Below are 20,207 nucleotides of genomic sequence, written 5' to 3' on the forward strand. Positions count from 1 at the left end.
AAACATACACACCATAAAAATACATAATAAGAACCTTGACAGTTACACTTTTTTATTACGCTTTATGCTTTTTTAAAATAGTATAAGTGTATTCTTATGTATTATAAAAACATAAATGAAAATGTTAAAATAGAGAGTTCATACAATCTTTCGCATATACGTGCGTAAAATTTCTTGGTTGTAAATTATAAATAGGGGCAAATTTTTTGCAGCATATTAAACTACCAGAAAATTGGTAACATATGCCATATATATTTGTATATTTTGATGTATAGTATATATCATAACTCTTATTAAATTAAGAAAAAATATAATTTATAAAAAGTTTTAGCAATGCTATCATACGCTAAAATGGTTATACATAAGTATGCATTAACACTCGACAAAAAATTGTCCGGAAAATAAATATATTAACTAAATTATATAAACTAAATAAATTAAGCATAATATGTAGTGTCCTTTTTGTGTATGCATCTAATATAGCTTCAATCACATAATTATAAAATATAGTATATGATACAAAAAAATATAATACGGTTAATTAAAAGTCCGAATAAATGTAAAAATAATTGAAGAAATAAAAATATAAATTATGAAATGCTTGCGTATTTTCTCAATGCTACATTTTCTTATATAAAATATCAAATGTATGCATAATAAAAAAACATGACATATATAAGCAACCAATACATAAATATTCTCATAAGTAGTGTATTTCTCAATTCGTGCTTGTATAGTCTTATATGTAATTTATAATATAAAAATATCCAGTCATTTTTACCTATTCAATTATTTATTTATTTTTTACTCATTTGATCGATCTAGAATTGCATATATGTATTCTTTGCCGATGCACAATTTTTAACATCCGCCAATATAAATTTATGCACATGCTCATTTTTTTTATGAACCAAATTATTCTGTCCCTATATAATGCATAATGCTCAGTTTATATATATGCTAAAATTCATAAAATTATATCCTCTTTTGCTTTTCAGTGTTATATGCTTTCAATTTTTTTACCCAAGTATATTATACGCATATTACACTCATGCCTGTTTTTATGTTAACACATTTATAAAAAAAAAATAATTATACATACACATTATAATATGGATATATGTGAAATAAATTATATTTCTTTGGCTCCAACTACCAAAATAATGGTTATAAAATTGGTATGACGATTTAAAAAAACATCTTTTATTAGTTCTTTCCTATTAAGCATTCTTAAAAATTTTATATTTACATTATTGATATAATGCATTCAGTTATAGCATCATTTACTTATTTGCATAATATTTCTTAAAGAAATATCCGTATGCTTATTTTTTCTCGATGCTCAAAATTCTTTTCATTTTAGATACCTCGATTTTTTTTAATAAATGTAATAGTAAGCTATATACAGTTAAACAAACGCAAAATGCTGAGTACATACATAAATATCAATATGTGTAGTATTGTCATGTTCATACACATTAATACTTAATCGTTTTTATTATTAACGCATGCATTTGCTATGTTCCAATACGTATCTAATAGCACAAGAGCATTTCTAATCATATTTTTTTTATAAATCACAGAAGAAACTTTCAACCTATGAACTTTTTTACAATGCATATTCGAATTTATAATATAATATGCATATACAATGCTATATAAATACATATTATAATGATAATATAATTCCCACTATAGTAGATGCATAGTGTGTGTGCCCTTGCTAATTTATCCACCCTCGAAATAATATTCCCACTTTTTTATAATAAAAAATGCAACAATATATGCAAACGTGCTAAACATTATTTTTCAGATTTATATTTTCATTTATGTAGTTATTTATTATTTTGTTTCCTCTGTCTCTTTCTGATGGGTTATTATATCATTGAAGGAAACAAAATAAAAAAATAAATAAACAAATGAATAAATCAATTTTCTGGGTTTCTTTTTTATTCCCCAATTTGCCTACAATTTCCAAATGGGTGAAACTCATCTATATATCTTTTTTTCTCATCCCATTTAATATGCATATCGTTATTTCACTGTGAGCGAATTAAATAAAATTACTTAATACGTTGCGGATTTTTGGCATTATATATTTTCTTTATTCTACCAATTTTTTATATGGAGAAAATGCATAGCATATATATGTGCTAATTTCGTATTAAAATTTTTATAATGGTTATTTTTTTAATTAATATTTTTTTATAATGTTACATATTAATGGTTTGGAAGAATGAAATGCATACTAAACATAACACTCTTTAGACTTAAAGATATGGTAATAATAAAGAAACAAATGAAAACATAAAAAATGGATATCGTGCATACACACCTTTATACATATATGGACATATACATATTTGTACATTGATTAAAAAGGAAAAATAAGAGCATGTATTCACGCAATAAAAAGTAATCCTTTGTGAAAAAGCAAAAAAAATATATGCATTTTCGCCCTATTACTTTCATTAGTATTTCCAAATATACAAAAAAGTTCATAGTGGATGAATATTACTTTTTTCTTTGCTTTTATTATTTACTTTTGATGGATTATATTTCTTGGGGAGATTCTTTCTCATTTTTTTGCTCCTTTTCGTGTTTTTCCATCTTCTTCTTCCACTCCATGGCCTTTTGTAATATCTTCATGTTCTGTTGAAGGAAAACAAAAAGTGTATATAGAATGTACATGCATATGGGCGCATAATGCAGTGATGAACCAAACGGCTCATTTTCATGTTTTCGTATTTTTCTTATATTTTTATGATATTTTTTCTTTACCTGTGACTGTGCTTTGTCGTCGGGGAAAACGTAAGTGATAAATTCCTCTACCACTTCGTCGTCATTGCTTTTAATTATTTTTTTCTTCTTTACTTTTTTTGGTAACCTTTTTAAGGTTTTCTCTATAATTTCATTATCCCCATGATCCTTTTCAATTTCATACAAAAAATTTAACAGTATTGATCTTTCATTTGTTAGCTCATTTTTTTTGCAAAATTCAATCCCATTTTCCAGTATTTCTCTGCATTTGCTTATATTGTCCAAGTATACATACTGAAACTCTGCATAGCTTTTGTACACCTAAGAACAGAGAAAAGCAAACAAAAAATATAAAATAGCAAAATAAAATAAGTTGGAGAATAAAAAGTACGAAGCAACATAATAAGCTAAAAATCGTGATATAATAGTAAAAAGAAATGTCTTTTTTCATTTCTCCTTTTATTTCCATTTTCCTTTTTCATCAATGAGGATTAATCCTTACCTTGTAATGCTGAGTAATATTGAGCAATCTTTCGTAAAGTTTGCTTGCATTTTCGTATTCTTGCAAGTTGATTTCAAGGTCGATGTAGGTTTTCCATATCTGTGAATAGGATGTAAAATTTAAGCAGAATTTATAGCATATTCAAAAAATATGAACATACTTGAACTTATATATCGATGTAGGCAAATTATATTTTTATTATTCACACAAAATTACCAATTCCGGAAGTTTCATGTCATCTATATGTATGGCTATTTCAGCGATTTGCCTAGCTCGTTCAATTTCATCTAAGGATAGTTCGAAATTGATCATGGCGATCCATGCCTGTAATGAAAAATGCAAGAAAAAATATATAAAAATACAAGTATATGCGAATCGGTAGCATTAATGTATTGCAGGCTGATCCATAAAATGACTCTTACCTTCGAGTTAAACGGAAAGGCTTCCACATACTTGGAGTATATAGTTCTACACTCTTTGACGTTACCAAGGCGTAATTCCATATCACAGTACTCTTGGAATATTTTTTCATTTTTTACATTTTCAATAGCATGATTAAATATAGCTCGTACTTTATCAATGTCCATTTGTCTGATTTCAAAATTTGCATAAAGGATATAAATTTTTTTAAATGTAAAATTTTGCTTGCTAAGTATTTTAAATATATTGCTATAAACCTTTCGAGCTCGATCTATATTATCTGCATATAATTCTTCAAAAACAGAATAATTAATCCATAAATATATATAACGTTTCCAATATTTTTTAGTGCATATTTGTGGTATTATACTTATAGCTCTTTCGTATAACTCTCTTATGCGTATTATCGATTTTTCTTTATTTATTAAGTTAATATTCTGTTCTTCTAATTTTATATAATTAAACCAAATATCATAATCATTAGGAGTTTTTTTTAGTGCTTCTTCAAAATTTATCCTTTCATTATATAACAATGTTTGATCTAATTCCTCTTTTTCAGAATATTTTTTTTGAAACTGTAAAAAATTTTTATATAAAATATCACTATTTTCACGTGGTAATCTTTTTAGTGCTTCTATATATATTTTTCGGCATCTTTCATATTCATTATTTTCTTCCTCAAATTTAGAAAAATGTATATAAAAGTGCTGATCTAAAAATTGTGATGGCAATAACTCTATACATTTTTCATAGCATGCTCTAGCTCTACTAATATTTTTATATTTCTTTTCAAATTTTATAAATCTATAAAAGCATTCTAATTTAGGTATACTAACAATAAGGCGTTCAAAAATTTCTCGACATTTATTTATTTCTTTACACCGTTCTTCAAAATTTATATAACATAAAAAAGCAGTTTCATCAATTTTCCACTTAACCCATCGTTCATATATATTTCTAGCATTAACAAAATTATTTAATATCTCTTCTAAATGTGCATATTTTTTCCAAAATATATTTTCTAAAGGTAATAATAAAACCACTCTTTCTAATAAATTCCTAGCACTATTAATATTCTTATTTGTTAATTCGACTTCTATATATTTCAACCATAAATTTTTATTTGTGTAATCAATATTCAATGCTCTTTCAAAAATAGATCTACATCTTTTTATATCTTTTTGTTTAATTTCCCATAATGCATATTTTATATATGTATTTATTAAATATCGTCTTTTTCTTATCGAGTCTTCAAATTCTTTTCGCTTAGAAATTTTATATTCATTTAGCTCATCTTCATCTATTAAATTGTAATTTACTTTTTTCTCAACCTCTTCAAAGTCTAATGCTTCTTTAATGAGTTGCTCTGCCGTAATTTGCACATCTGCGGCGTTTTTATTCTTGACCTGATACAAAAAAATAAAAGTTGTAATATGGATACACAATTTTTACGATAAAATGAAATACATAGTCGAAACATGATAAATAAGACTTTTTTCCTCCCCTCAAAACGCAGTATATAACGCAAATATTAGTAGGTGATATCTTCACATGATATGCATGAAAATTTATAGGGGATATGTCCTTTTCATCATTCGTAAGATTTTTCGCTTAGCCTCTTACCTGAACGTTTTTACTGTTTGTATACATATTGCTCTTAGGGTTCGAAGTAGTGTATTTCCTTACCGCATATTTTGTTTCGATTTTTTAGTTAAAAGAATAGAAAAGGAGAAAAATATAATCTACTATAAAATATATAAAAAATAAGTTTTCGTATTCTGCAATAACTGCATTTTTATTTTTTCCCTCGTCAAGTTTCGCAAGTTCATACTGAACCTTTTTACGAAAAAATTACATAATATGGGAAACGCCAAAAAAGCAGTAAACAAAATCACGAATAAAAACAATAAACAAATTATTAACGCATCATTTTAAAGGCAATTTTTTTTGTTAGCAAACAAACAAAAAATTATATATAATATTTAGCTGTGCTCAAAATATTTTTCTATTTCATTATTCCTTTTTTTCGTCCTTTCATTCTACTAGTTTTCATTTTGTAAATTTATCAAAATAATTATTCACTGAAAAAAAAATATATACATACATAATATATTTTCCTCTGGAACGATAACCTCCATAATATTTTCATCAAATAAAAAAGGTATTCAAAAAAATATTTACCTATTATTGGCAAAAAAAACGTTACAAAAATTTGAATTTAGTTAAACAGCTATCAGCAATTTTTGCTATAAACTGAATTTGGGAATTTTCGGTTATTATCCATTAATTTTTTTTTTCACATATTGATGTAAAAAACTATTTATAATAAAATAGCAAAGACGTTCTGATTTGAATAAAATCGAAAATTTTAGCTATGTGAAAAAAAAAAATAAAAATAAAAAAATGGAAAATAAACATCTTATCCTCTATTCCGCAATATTCATAACAGCGCTTCAAGAGGCAATTCATTTATGGAATACAACAATTTTTAAGAAAGCTTCGTGATAAAATATATCACGATAAAAGTGTGCGTATGTCCATATTTGGAAACATACTATATATATTATTATTACAATTTCTTATCATTTTATATATATTTTGATTCTTAAATGTGGACATTATGTATTTCATTTAGAATAAGCAATATTGCTATTATTACCCCAAATATAATTACAATTATTGTTTTATTTCTCTTATTTTTTCATCTTTCTATTCATTATAGAATATTTATTTCCATAAAGCATAGACATATCTCCCCCCTTCTTACAAATAAGCATTTTTACTATATTTAAAAATAAAAGAATTCAATATCATACCTTTTGATCCTAAATATATGCGCATGCTTACTTTGCCTTTAGTTGACGTCTTTGAAAATTTTACGCTGCCAACTACTTGCTTGCCTTTAACAAGTAAAAGTGAAAATGCTTTTAATAAAAGTTAGTTCAAATAATTTATTAAAAAAGAAAAAAATTAAAAGGAAAGTATTAAAATAAAACAGATAAAACAAAACAATATGAAACTAAACAATGAAATAATGACGTTTCGTAAAAAAACATGCCTGCACCAAAATACATAACCATTATTATTTCCATAAACTATTCATGCATATACATATGTATGCATGTGTGAAAAAATATAAGGGTATAAATTGACGAGGCATATATAATACTATCCGTCGTTTTATATATGTACATTAACAAAATTTTATACATTATATTTTTTAATATAGCATATATTGGCAAAAAATATTAATAAAAATTGGTATTTGTTTCGAAAAAAAACAAATAAAGAAAAAATCAAATAAAATACAAATTTTGATAATAATAAGCAATACTTATCATGGAGATTACTGTATCACCACTTATATACACATATGGGTGGTGTTAAAAATTGGTTTGTTTTATTTTTAGTTTTCAAAAGGGATAATCAGTGATAAATAATGTGAACATTCGGTGTAAGTAAATCTATCTTCCATTATACGAAATACTACACCCCCATACATACTTATATATATTCATACTGTATATCCGCACTTAGATGATTGTGCTTGTAATTCATTGTTTTCCTTTCAAATTATGTAATTCAATTTCGCATATATTTTGATGATTTATCCGTTCCCTTGATTCATCGCCACATGCTCAAATTTAGACAAAATTAATTATTTATTTCTCTAACGCTTCTACCCATTAAAATATTTACACTCTTGTAAATATTTATCTCTAAAATTAAATAAAAATTATGTATTAAAATAATACAAAAAATGAAAAAAAACATATGCATAAAAAAATTAACTTCACAAAGCTTGGATTTATATTATAGCGCATCCTCTTCTCATAAAATTTAGCTTATTTAACTTTCTCCATAAGCATATATTTCTAGTAGTATCACTCGTTCTCACACTATCTCGTGTATATTAATAATATTGCATGTTTCAATAATTTTCAGCCTCTCTTAACCAATCGTAGAATAACCCATAAAAAATAACTACGGGCTTGTGTGTGCTACCATTACCACTTGCATCATTTTCGTTTCCATTTTTACAAAAACAACGAGAAAAAACGTAACCCAAATAAAAGATCATTTTTTTCAATTCTCAAAAGTATGCATACAGGGTAATTCTGCACACTATAGCCATGTCTTAGCATTCAGTTAAAAAAATAAATTATTTTCATGTTTGTATATTTATAATATAAACATTTCTCATGCATGCTTAATATTATATCAATTTTTTATTTGAATTAGGATAATTGGAAAAAAGTTTGTTAATACTGTTTATCATAATATTGTTATTAGTAATAGAATCTTTATTAGTGTTTTTGAAATTTTATTATTTTTATCAAAGTTTCTTATATCATTACTGTGCCCTGCATAAATCAAATCATTAAACGAATCTATTTTATTGTTAATATTTTTTTATAAATTTTTATTTTTTATTTTAATTCCCAATGTAATTAACCTATTTCCATTCTCAATATACTCTTTGATTACGATTTGATTACTATTTTTTAATTTGAGGATTCCAAAGCATTATTTTCTTGAGGAATATCAAAAAAGTTTGTTTCATTAGGTGAAGTTTCATAATACTTACTAATGTTATTATTATTTACTTGAATTTTTCCCTTCAACTTATTTATTTCAATTTTATTATTACCCACCTTATCACTCCAATAACATTTAGAAGCATCACTCTTCGGTGGGTCATTTACACTAATATTACCACTGGAATTACTACCACCCTTTTCATGGCTATTAGTTCTACTTTTATTTCCCTTCTTAGCGATGATTTTCTTATCGCTAGTTGCAGACATATTACTACTTATATTTGATTCACTTTTTATATTACAAAAATTTGCTATCCCTTCTCTGCTTGATAATTCTTCTCTTTTTGTAGAACTCATACTACCACTTGCTCCATTTGAGGGCATTTTTTCTAAACCTTGTTTATTATCACTTTTTAAATTACTCTTTGTATTCATGCTTTTCTTTTGGTTATATATGTAGTTGGCACTTCCATTTTTTTCCCCTTTTTTCGATGCAATACTATTGTTATTTCCGTCTAATTTTCCAGAAGCATCATAAATTATTTTATTCTTACCATTATCACTTTTGATTTTACTTCCACTTTTACTAGCGCTACTTCCAGTTTTGCTAGCGTTACTTCCAGTTTTGCTAGTGTTACTTCCAATTTTACTAGTGTTACTTCCACTTTTACTAGCGTTACTTCCAGTTTTGCTAGTGTTACTTCCACTTTTACTAGCGTTACTTCCAATTTTACTAGCGCTACTTCCAATTTTACTAGTGTTACTTCCACCTATAAAATTGCTGTCTTTTGTATTTTGTTTTATATTCTCCAATTTAGTACATGTATACGAATTGTTATTATTGAAATTGTATACATCAATATCAGGTGGTCCATACAAGTAATCACGATATAGTTCCTTGATTTCATTTTTATCAATTTCTAGTTTCTTATTTTTATTATAATTCTCAATAATACTTTTTTCCCATCTTCTAATTTTATACAAATGTCGAATGGGTATATTATTACACAAAAATGCTGAAATATCTTCAAGACTCATATTATTGCTATTTTCACTAAATGCTTTATTCGGAATTCCGTCAGCTGTCGATTCGTCTGTGTCGAATATAGTACTGATACTTGTCAAAGATGGATAAGATCTGCTCGCATTGCTACTTTCTCGGGATTTTTTAAATATATTATCATTATTTTCGCTATCTGACAGTTGAGGAGGGTTTAGATCTATTCGATATAATGGTGAATTACGTTTTTTTTCAGGTTTTGTTTCATAATTGGATTTTTTAATTTTATTCATAACATTTTTTAATTTCATTTGAGCAGGATCTTCATTTAATGTATATTTTTTTATGAATTCGAAAAGACTTAATGATGCGATGTCATGTGAAATTTTCATACCCTCGTGTACATTAGTTTTCAAAATATGAAGGAATGCAAAAATAGATGTATGTAATTGCTTATAATAACACCTTTCTAAATTATTATGGCCGCCTCCTTCAATAAGGGCATAATATGTATTTACTTTTGTTCTCATAATCATGTCCACTGTTCCTTGATATGGTATCAATGTATCATTCGTACCATGTATAAATAAAACAGGACATTTAACATTAGATATTTTATCTATATTACAAAAAAAATCAAAGGGTAATGTGCTCTTTAATCGAAGTTTCACTCGGTGTATTGACGCTATTGGACATTGAAGTATTAAACCCTTTATTTTTTTTTTTGTAGCAATATGTACAGAGGCAGTAGAGCCTAAACTTCTACCATATGCTACTATGCTTCCTCCTGGGATACATAATGTTTTAGTCATATAACTATATACCGCTTCTACATCATTATATACATGCTCTTCACTAGGATACCCTGTGCTATGACCATACCCGCTATAGTCATACAAAAACATATTTACACCTATACACTTACAATAGTTATTATAATACTCTACAACATCACCTATATCTTCTGCATTTCCATGACTAAACAATATTGTTGTATCTTCATTATTGTTTAAATAAAAACCGCATATAGAACTTCCATGTTTTGTTTTCATAAAATGTAAATTTGCATTGTTGATTGAATAACTCGGTGGATGTGGGCGAAAGACAAAATAATTTAGTACCGTATTACCCATTGCACCTTCTCTTAATTATTTATTATCTTTCGTATAATTTGTATAAAAGCAATTGAAAAACTTTCCAACTCATTAATCACTGTCTATTTTAATAAACTTCTAGTATAATAAATTGGTGAATTATTTTTCTTTTCTTTTTTCAAATAAAAAAGGATGCAAATATATACATATAATAATCAAATATAAAATAGTAAAAAATAATGAAAATTTATAAAATACACTATGTAGTTACCATGCGCGTTTATTTTAAACTGCATATATAATCTGTATATATATGCACAATAATTCTAATATACACGCATAATAAATATACTATCAGTTTTACCATAGACAATGTAAAAAAATTATATGTAAAACTAAAAATTTAAAAATATAGTTTCCATATAATATATGATACTAAAAAATGGACATTGCATATAAATATATGCATGCACGTAAAAAATTATAATATAAATTGTGTACAAATATATAAATGCAATATACATATATTTTTTAATTAAATTCCGATATACAAAAAAAGAAATGAAAAAAATTAATAATATTAAAGTAAATAAAAAATATAACGTTTCAATATTTTCCCCCCAAATTAATAATTTACAAACTTTGTTATAACATTAAATGCAATTACATTTATATTTTTTTTAATTAAAATTTTAAACATTAAAAGAGCAATTTTTATATAATTTTAAAATGCACAATAACAAAACACAAAATATGTATATATTTAAAGAATTTGTTTACATTGACATAACAACACAAAATAAAAATATATGTATTATTATTTTACAACGCAATTATGTTTTTTCAACAATGAAAATTGTTATTATATACATGTAGTAATGCCAATAGTAACTAATTATATATATATAACGTTATAAAAAACACGAACCACTGTCAATGAAATGCATCTAAAATAACATTTTCTTACCCTTATTTTATCCTATATTTTTCTTTTGGTGTCTACAAATTTTGTTTTCATATTCTATTATATACAAATCCTTCGATTATTTATAAACCTATAAATAATATACACTACTTGAAAATGCACACAAAACAATATGAATCGCTTCTATTTTTAGAACTAATTTATAAAAAATATATATTATATTTGGATACAATATATGTACATGTGTTTAGACGCACACGTAATTAAATTAATTTTTTTAAATGCCTATTTATATAATACAAAGAAAAATATATATTTACTTCAAAACACTGTGCACACAACATAAAAAAGTAACAATAAGAATATACTAAATATGTATAAACAAATACCAAAATATATAAAAATACAAAGCATAAAATCTAAACAATTATAATAAATTTACATTAAAAAACTAATAACAACACAATAAATTATTGATTATATTTTGTTACTATGACAGTATTAAAAAATGTAACTATTCACACATACATATATATATAAATATATTGCTCTACTTTGAGAGTTGTTTTATTCTCAAATGTAGGCTTGGAAAATATGATCACAAAACAGTCATATATATATTTTGGAAATGTATTCTACTTTCATTAATATATGAAATAAACAATTATTAATTCATACACAAGTTAAAAGGAAACAAATTAAATACTATATAAAGCTTAAAAAATGCCATACAATATCATATGCGCATACACACACCTGTATATTATTAAAACATGGAGTTGTCACAAAAATTAATTTAAATATATTATTCCATTACTTATGTATGTCTATGTAATACTAACAATTTTGATAGCTCTTTTTTGCATATTTTTTAATCCGTGAAAAGAAAACTACAACAGTAAAAAATTAAGTCTATTATAGACTGTTATAAATATTTGTTTTATTGTAAAAGAAGAAAATGATGTATAAATTATACATAAGTAAATACGTATCTGCACATTTATTATACATGCGGACGTACAAAAAACAAACAAAAATATCGAGTCATAAAAGCGTGTATATAAAATGATAAATATAATTCAAAAATTTTATAGAAATATTTGTTTGCTTTTCTTTCATTTTAATTATAAAATAACTACATAAATATATATACTTACATAATATATTTTTTAAATAATTTGATCTTAAATTAAGGAATATTTACTTAAAAAATAACCATTAATAATTATAAGCAAACATAATAATAATTACTAACACAAATATACCTGAAAAACGGTATTAAAGGAATATGCATACTTATTTTCACAAAATATATTTTACAACCATGCATATATTTATCAAATACTATATATACAAATGTACGCAAACAAGTCTACATATCAATGAATTAGTTATACATAAAAAAACTTATAGGCTCGAAAAAATATAAAATATCATAAAAATAGCAAGCAAATATATAAGGGAATATATGCAACAAATAAATATATATTTTTTTAAATATACACTACAAGCTCCCACTTTAAAAAATTAGCATAAATCTTTTCTTCGTTTTATTATTTTTAAAATCTTTAAAAGGAACAAAAATCAAACTATATATATAAAAAAATTTTAATGTTTAAGTTTTTTTCAAATATAAAAAAATATGCATAATAATTTTAATATACATTTTTTTGTAATATGTATAGTATTATACACAAATAATATAAGCAAGGATACTCAAAATTTAACAACATTGCATATAGCACTTTATAGTTATGCAACTATTGTTTGTATATGTTTTTTCTTTGTTTATTTAGGCATATATTCACATTACCAAATATAATTAAATATATATAACAAATATTGTCCACTGCTTAATTTTAATATATGCAAAAAAATATATATATACAACCACATATTTATTTTTATTGTTTAAAGTTTTTTTTTTCAAGCCAAATTTCATTATTTTTATTTTTCAAAAATAAGTTTCTTACTGCACTGAAAAAATTTTTTACCACCATTTTTAATATTAATTCTTATTATACACAAACATGTAACATTGAATATCGCTAAATCAGTTAGCTTCTTTTTTTCATATATTTTCATTTTTTATTGTTTTATAAAGAAAACAAAATTATTTCTTTTGTTTTTTTATTGCATTTAAAAAAAGCTCGTTTATCTTATGTTCGTTTATTTGTAGAATTAATTAAATTTCATTATAATTATGTGTATGTGCTACATATGTGTATAATATATATAACAACAGAATTGTGCATAATCAAAGCATCCATGAGGGTTTATGGAATTACAATATTTGCAGCATTTTAAAGCTACATAATTGATACTACGGCTTATATGAGCACAATATCATTTACTTCGCATAAATATGTAAAGTATATAAGACGCATATATATAATCTTATGATATAATAAAAGAAAAGGGTTTTCATAAGAAAATAAAAGCTTGAATATAAATCTTAAAAATATGGCCATATAGGGTTGTTAAGTAAATATATATGTACAACCGTACAAATTGGGTGTTATTATTATCCATATTATCATATTATGGTAGTAAGTATATATGTATTAGCAGTTTTTAACCCTTCAGTAGATTCATGGCTTTGTTTCTGTTACTAAGTGATCGTATATTATTTAAATAGCTAATTTTTATGTATTATTAAAACGAAAAATACTATCTAAAAAAGGCATACATGGTTTATATTATAAAGTTGCTATTAATTATACAAAGCCGATCACCATTCAACAAAATAAGTAAACCTCTTACATACATATATAATATATATATGTATTATTCTGATATTTTTTATTCATTTTTTCTTTAAAAAAAAGAGTTTACTGTTTACAATAAAGAATATAAATATATAGAATTTTATTTTATTTCCCCATATATCGTCTTTTTCACATAAATAATATATAAATAATTGTTGCAAAACATTAAAAAATTAATGATTACACACACCCTTTTTTGCAAAATAACTGAAATTATAATTTTTAAAATATAAAAGATAGTTATCTTGCATGAAAAAAATCTAATATCCATATAAATGTAATATTGATATACTAAAATCCATTGAATTTACACATTTTATTGCTTTATCACCATTTTATTTTAGTAAAAATTTGTATGTATACACAATTTTATATGCCTTATAATATCTTGGCTATACGAATTATGGATATATTATATGCGTGCATATAAACACAATGATTATTTACTTGTGTATTTTCGAGATCTTTATTTACTATGTATTTTTTTAATTTATTAAAACCTTTTATTAATTATTCTTATATTGTTATACACAACCTTATTATTTTCATTGAACTTTGTTATTTCCTGTCCTCTTTGAAGATATTCTTATTTCGTTTTTATTATTTTTAATATTAAAAAAAATTTTTAAGTTACATTCTTTTTACTCATTGTATTTTATTTTTTATTTTCATTATACATATTTCAAAATATCGAACCACGCGTATATCGAACAAAATTCCCGTGCTAGTGAATTTTTGTATTTTTTTTATTCATAATTTTGAGAAAAATGTACAATACGGTTGTATTTTCAATATGCATATATATTTCTTTCATCTGAATTCCGTTTGAAAGAAAGGGGACACCCATGCACATTTCCACATATAAATAAACACATATATATATATCTATATATGAATATTGTAAGTACATATGGATATATATACATGTATCATGCTAGATAATTCGAAAAATGAAAAAAACCAAAACAAATACAACCTTTGAAAGCAGTAAGCACACCGATAATGATACATTTGAAAATAATAACTCTTCTTTCAAAGATTTAGTATCCATAATATGGATTGAAAAAGAAAAGTTAGATTCGATCGTGCATATACCATTATATGCAGATCTATCAAAATATTTTGATGATTTAAATAAAAATCCTATAAATCAGGGGAATGATACCTCTATAATATCCAAGGTGTATCTATTGTTTGACGATGACAGTTGTAACATAGCACTTGATATATCGGTATGTACCAAAAAAAGTAAAATAATAGAAAAAATATTTATATATGTTGATTCTTTTCTCCAAACAAATAAGTGTTTTTACTCCTATGTTTTATCCGTTGCCATATATATATTTACTCATCTACATATTCATTAATTTCTCTTTATCAATGAATGTAGCCTATATGTGGATACCGGAACAATCATATTCCTCTTCTAATTTATGATCGTTATTACTTCTGGAGTCTTCATTTTTTATTCGAAAAGTCTAAGGTAAAAAGACAGAGGCTAAATATAAATACAAAATTGGGAATCCAAGATTGTATTAATAAATACAATATATATGACGAATTGGATATGTACACATCCATTTACAATAGCGCATATAAAAAATATGAAAATACAAAAGGCAACCAGTTGAACGGCTATGAATTAAATAAAAGAAGAAATGAAAATACTAATAAACATGATAGTAAAAATGGTAATATTCTTAATAATGATCAAATAAAATATTCACATTTAAATGGATTAAAAAATAATAACAATATTTTAGAAAATAATTCAAATTCTATTAATGAAGCAAAATGGTATCGCTTAAAAATAAAAATAGAAGAGGCTGGAAAAAAAAATAAAAATCAATCTTTTTCTTATAGCACTAATAATGTTAAAAATAAAAATGCTGATAAATGTAACCAAAAAAAGTCCAGCAACATTAATAACTTTTCTTGTCTTACTAATGAAAAGGAAAATGCCAATTTAAACAAGTTAATCAAAATGCAGAAAAAAAAAACAGTTCTTAATCAAAATAAAGTAAAAACGGAAGATACAGAAAATAAAAGTCAAATCATTAATAATAGTAGTTGTAATACTCAAAAAAATGAAAAAAATGGGAATGAAGAAAAACCAATTGTCATTAGTGACACAGATAATAATATTCCTACTAATAATAGTGCAAAAAGGAAGAAAAGGAAAACATGGTATTATTGCCATAGTAGTAGTAACGATATGACTGACGATGATGATGGAAAAGACGATTCTATAGTTACTAGCCACGAAAATTCCACTGAAGGAAATACAGGTGTAAAAGATGGAGAACATAATGAATATTTTGAAACTGATAAGCATTGCCGAGAAAATAATTTCAATCGTTCTCATGTTGGTCAATCACAAAACAATATACATGATGAAAAGAACACAATAGACAAATTAAAATATAAGGACTTCGGAAAAGAAATAGATAATAAAAATGCTAATAATAATAGCTCAACAAAATTAGAAGGAATGGAAAATCATTGTATCAATATAGAAGATACTAGCATCGAAAATGATACCGAAATAAAGAAAGAAAATGAACAATATTTAAAAACAAAAAATATATCTATTGAGGAAAATAGCACTAATAAACCGATTAATTTAAACGACAATACAAAACTTATTTTAGAATCATCCAAATTATATAAATTAGAAAATTATGAATATGTAAATTGTTTTAAAAATATGTTTTATAATAATTTGGAAGATCAACAAAATAAAATTAATCATCACATATTTAAAAAAAATAAATTCGGTAAAGATTGTATAGATTTATATATAAATAAAATACTAAAAAATATTTTGGACAAGAAAAAGCCACATTTAAATTCTTTATCTAAAAGTTTCGAGCGAATTGAAACTTTTTATAAAAAAAATTATAAAATATTTATAATCGATGATGAAGATTTTTACACATGTGATAAAAAAGAGCATTTTAAAAACCAAAATTATTTATACGAATTATCAGAACAAAAAATTAAAAATGATGTTCAAAATTTTGAAGATAATGACATTTTTAATTACTTTAAAAAATATATACCAACAGAACGCGATGCCCAAAAATTAACTTCGAAACCTCAAGACAACTGTCATACATTTCAGGATGAATGCATTGCCACAGAAAATGGTGATATAAAAGGCCAATCCTATTCGAATTCCAAAGAGGGAATTGCTACTAAAGAGAAATGTGAGACGGAAGGAAATGCCTTATCAAAAGAAGGAACAACAGACACAAATCACCTACCTCCAAATAACCTCTCTACTGAATTCAAAAAAGATTGCAACGATCAGAATCTGAAACTAGAAGACATATCTGAAAGCACAGAAATAGATACCGATGCAGATATTATATTTACTTTTATTAGCAAAAAAGATAAATGCTTAGAAAAAAAATTAAAGCAAGGAGATTATATATATGTTAAATTTAATGATGCATGTCATAGTTATGATAAGGTAAAGATATTACCGAAAAAAATTATTATACAAATTTTAATTTATTTAATAAAAAATACTGAAAATATAAAATTAACAACAATTTCTACCTATTCTCCTGATCTCTTGTGGAACATATCTTTGCATTTTAGAAAATATATCATCGATCTAGATATGTGTTTTGAAAAATTATATAAATTTTTTTCTGAAAAAAGAGAACAAGAAAATGAAAATGATGGCAAGCAAGAAGTAAAACAAAGACTTGTAGACTTTTCTGATTCCTGTGCTCCTTATTACGAAAAGTCACAAAATAAAAAACAAGATATAGAAATTATGAAATTAAAAGATAGTGTAAATTTTATTGATAAATTTCTTCAAAATGTAAATAGCAGGAAAATCGAAAAATTAAAAAAGGCAAGGATAGAATATTATGAAAAATATGAATATGATAGAACTATAAACAAATTAAATAAACAACAGCTTATTGATCTATTCATTGATAAAGAAGCTGAAATTAATATTATTCCATTATCTTACTTAAAAGAAAAAAGTAGAAATATTATATATGAAGAAAATCTTAAAATGAATATGTTTGCATGTATAAAAGTTATTTTTGACTCTACAAAAGGTAGATGCATATATGCAGATGCGCAAATTAATAAATTTGATTTTGTTTTTGAATATGTTGGTGAATTGTTAACACATAATGAAGCTATGGAACGAGAGCAAACATATATTAAAAATAAAAAAAAAGGTTGCTACATGTTCTATTTTAAACATGAAAATAAAAGATATTGTATAGATGGAACTGAAGAAAGTATAGACGCGGCTATTAATTATGCTAATAAAAAATATTTCTTGAGATCTTTTGCTAGATTAGTAAATCACTCAAAAAAAAATTCAAATTTAATTCCTAAAGTATTAACCGTTGATTTAATCCCCAGACTTTTTTTCATCGCCTCTAGAGACATACAAAAAGGAGAGGAATTGCTAATCGATTATGGTGAGAGAGATCGCGAAATAATTAAAGATAATGAATGGCTCAAGCTATGACCCTCAATTAGTTTGAAGGAACACAATATTTGACCACTAGATTGATTGTGGTATGCTACTTGGAAACCACTTTGCATACCCACATTTCTTTCTTTACTTCGTCATATGGCATTAATTAAATTGATGCATACATTAATACCCGCTTTGCTCATACCGAATTGGGCTAATTTCTTTGTAAAATATGTTGTCAAAAATATAAATCTTCGTATGTGTGCACATATGCGACATATATGTGTAATTTTTATTTATATATATATGCTTTTTCTTCGACAAATGAAAGAGTAACCCCTTACCCGATTTCATCTTATTATCATTACATATATATTTTTTTGTCTCTTCTTTTCTTTATCATTTCGAACACACAAAATTCATATTTTTAAAATTGTATTTTTTTTGTTTTGACAAAATTACTATTTTCAAAAGTTTCCGCATATCTTTGCATATACATATGTATATGTAAGTATGTTTATTTTGTGAGTATTTTAATTTCGTTTATATGTATTATCCATAATTAATCAATATTTATCGACATACTATTATTAAAAAAAGAAATAAAACTAAACAAATGACTGGGCTCTTATTTTGGCATTGTATCACTTGCCTTCACCATAAAAATTGGGACATTCCCAGTAACTCGAGTATTACGGTGATGGTTGTTCTCACTAAAATACTGGTCGTATATATTTATTAACGATTCTTTAATGGGATAATAATTATTTTGAATAACTTCGGCTGCGCTTATCATAGAGTCACGCATAAACGTTCCACAAAACTATATATAGAAAATGGGAATATACATATAGACATGTATAAAAATGAATATAAATGAGAATCGAATAAATGCGGTGATAAAAGCAAAACATATAAGCATATATATATGTAATATAATTTTTTCGATATTTACTGTTATGGTATCGGAGAAGTAGCTGGGTTCCTTTTCTTTTTCCTTTTTTTTTTTTTTCTTTTTTCTGTCTCCTTTTTGTTCCATTTTATGAAGTTAATATAAACCGAAAAAGACAAGAAAATATCGCCAATGAATGCTTTATCTGTGGTTACGCAAAAATGTTTCAATATCGCAGAGTTAATACTGTAAAGAAATAAAATATAAAATAGCACACATATAACAATGGAAATAAATGCATAAATAAATCACACTACATTTAATTTCTTGGTATTTAAAAAAAATGATATTCCGCAATAAATCATGAGAAACACCAGACACCGTCACCACGAAATATTAAAAAATATTATTAATATAAAAAAAATTATTTTTATAATTTTGTAATTTGAAAAATGCATATTGGTTTAATTTTTTCTATTAATTTAAAAAAATAACTATAACAATTGTGACTTGTAAAAGAATGCGCAAAAAGATATTAGTATAAAAATACAAGTTTACTTTTAAATAGTGTTGAAAATTGTTGTATACATTTTACACTCATGTGCACACAGTGTTGTAATGCAATAACGAAATAAGAATTTAAGTGCAATTTTTTTGAGAGAAAAAAAAAAATAAAAAAAAATAAATGATACATAAAAAATACAATAAAACAAGTAATTAATACATAAACAACAGTGTTAAAATTCTAATTATTACAAATCAAAATAACTAGCAATAAAACTCACAAATATTTATATACTATACAAAATATAGTTTGCCATGAAACAAGAAATAAAAACTATGTAGTGA

The 20,207-nt window shown here is 24.6% G+C and overlaps 4 protein-coding genes across 4 annotated transcripts; 1 reads left to right on the forward strand and 3 right to left on the reverse strand.

The window, feature by feature from the left end:
• Positions 1-2,553: 2,553 nt before the first annotated feature.
• Positions 2,554-5,332, reverse strand: PCHAS_1002300 (pre-mRNA-splicing factor CLF1, putative; the record flags this gene model as incomplete). The annotated part of the gene is made up of 6 exons (XM_016798243.1): positions 2,554-2,652; positions 2,782-3,081; positions 3,263-3,361; positions 3,479-3,586; positions 3,685-5,088; positions 5,306-5,332. 6 exons carry the CDS (start codon positions 5,330-5,332, stop codon positions 2,554-2,556), a joined length of 2,037 nt encoding a protein of 678 aa, XP_016655480.1.
• Positions 5,333-8,187: 2,855 nt separating this feature from the next.
• Positions 8,188-10,356, reverse strand: PCHAS_1002400 (alpha/beta hydrolase, putative; the record flags this gene model as incomplete). Its single annotated transcript, XM_733710.2, has 1 exon — positions 8,188-10,356. One exon carries the CDS (start codon positions 10,354-10,356, stop codon positions 8,188-8,190), a length of 2,169 nt encoding a protein of 722 aa, XP_738803.2.
• Positions 10,357-14,960: 4,604 nt separating this feature from the next.
• Positions 14,961-18,517, forward strand: PCHAS_1002500 (SET domain protein, putative; the record flags this gene model as incomplete). The annotated part of the gene is made up of 2 exons (XM_016798244.1): positions 14,961-15,242; positions 15,401-18,517. The coding sequence occupies 2 exons, from the start codon at positions 14,961-14,963 to the stop codon at positions 18,515-18,517; spliced, it is 3,399 nt and encodes a 1,132-aa protein (XP_016655481.1).
• A 577-nt stretch (positions 18,518-19,094) lies between these two features.
• Positions 19,095-19,505, reverse strand: PCHAS_1002600 (conserved Plasmodium protein, unknown function; the record flags this gene model as incomplete). Its single annotated transcript, XM_740785.2, has 2 exons — positions 19,095-19,289; positions 19,422-19,505. The coding sequence occupies 2 exons, from the start codon at positions 19,503-19,505 to the stop codon at positions 19,095-19,097; spliced, it is 279 nt and encodes a 92-aa protein (XP_745878.2).
• Between the last annotated feature and the right edge of the window lie 702 nt (positions 19,506-20,207).

Source organism: Plasmodium chabaudi, assembly GCF_900002335.3.
Source record: "Plasmodium chabaudi chabaudi strain AS genome assembly, chromosome: 10".
NCBI classification, from domain to species: domain Eukaryota; phylum Apicomplexa; class Aconoidasida; order Haemosporida; family Plasmodiidae; genus Plasmodium; species Plasmodium chabaudi.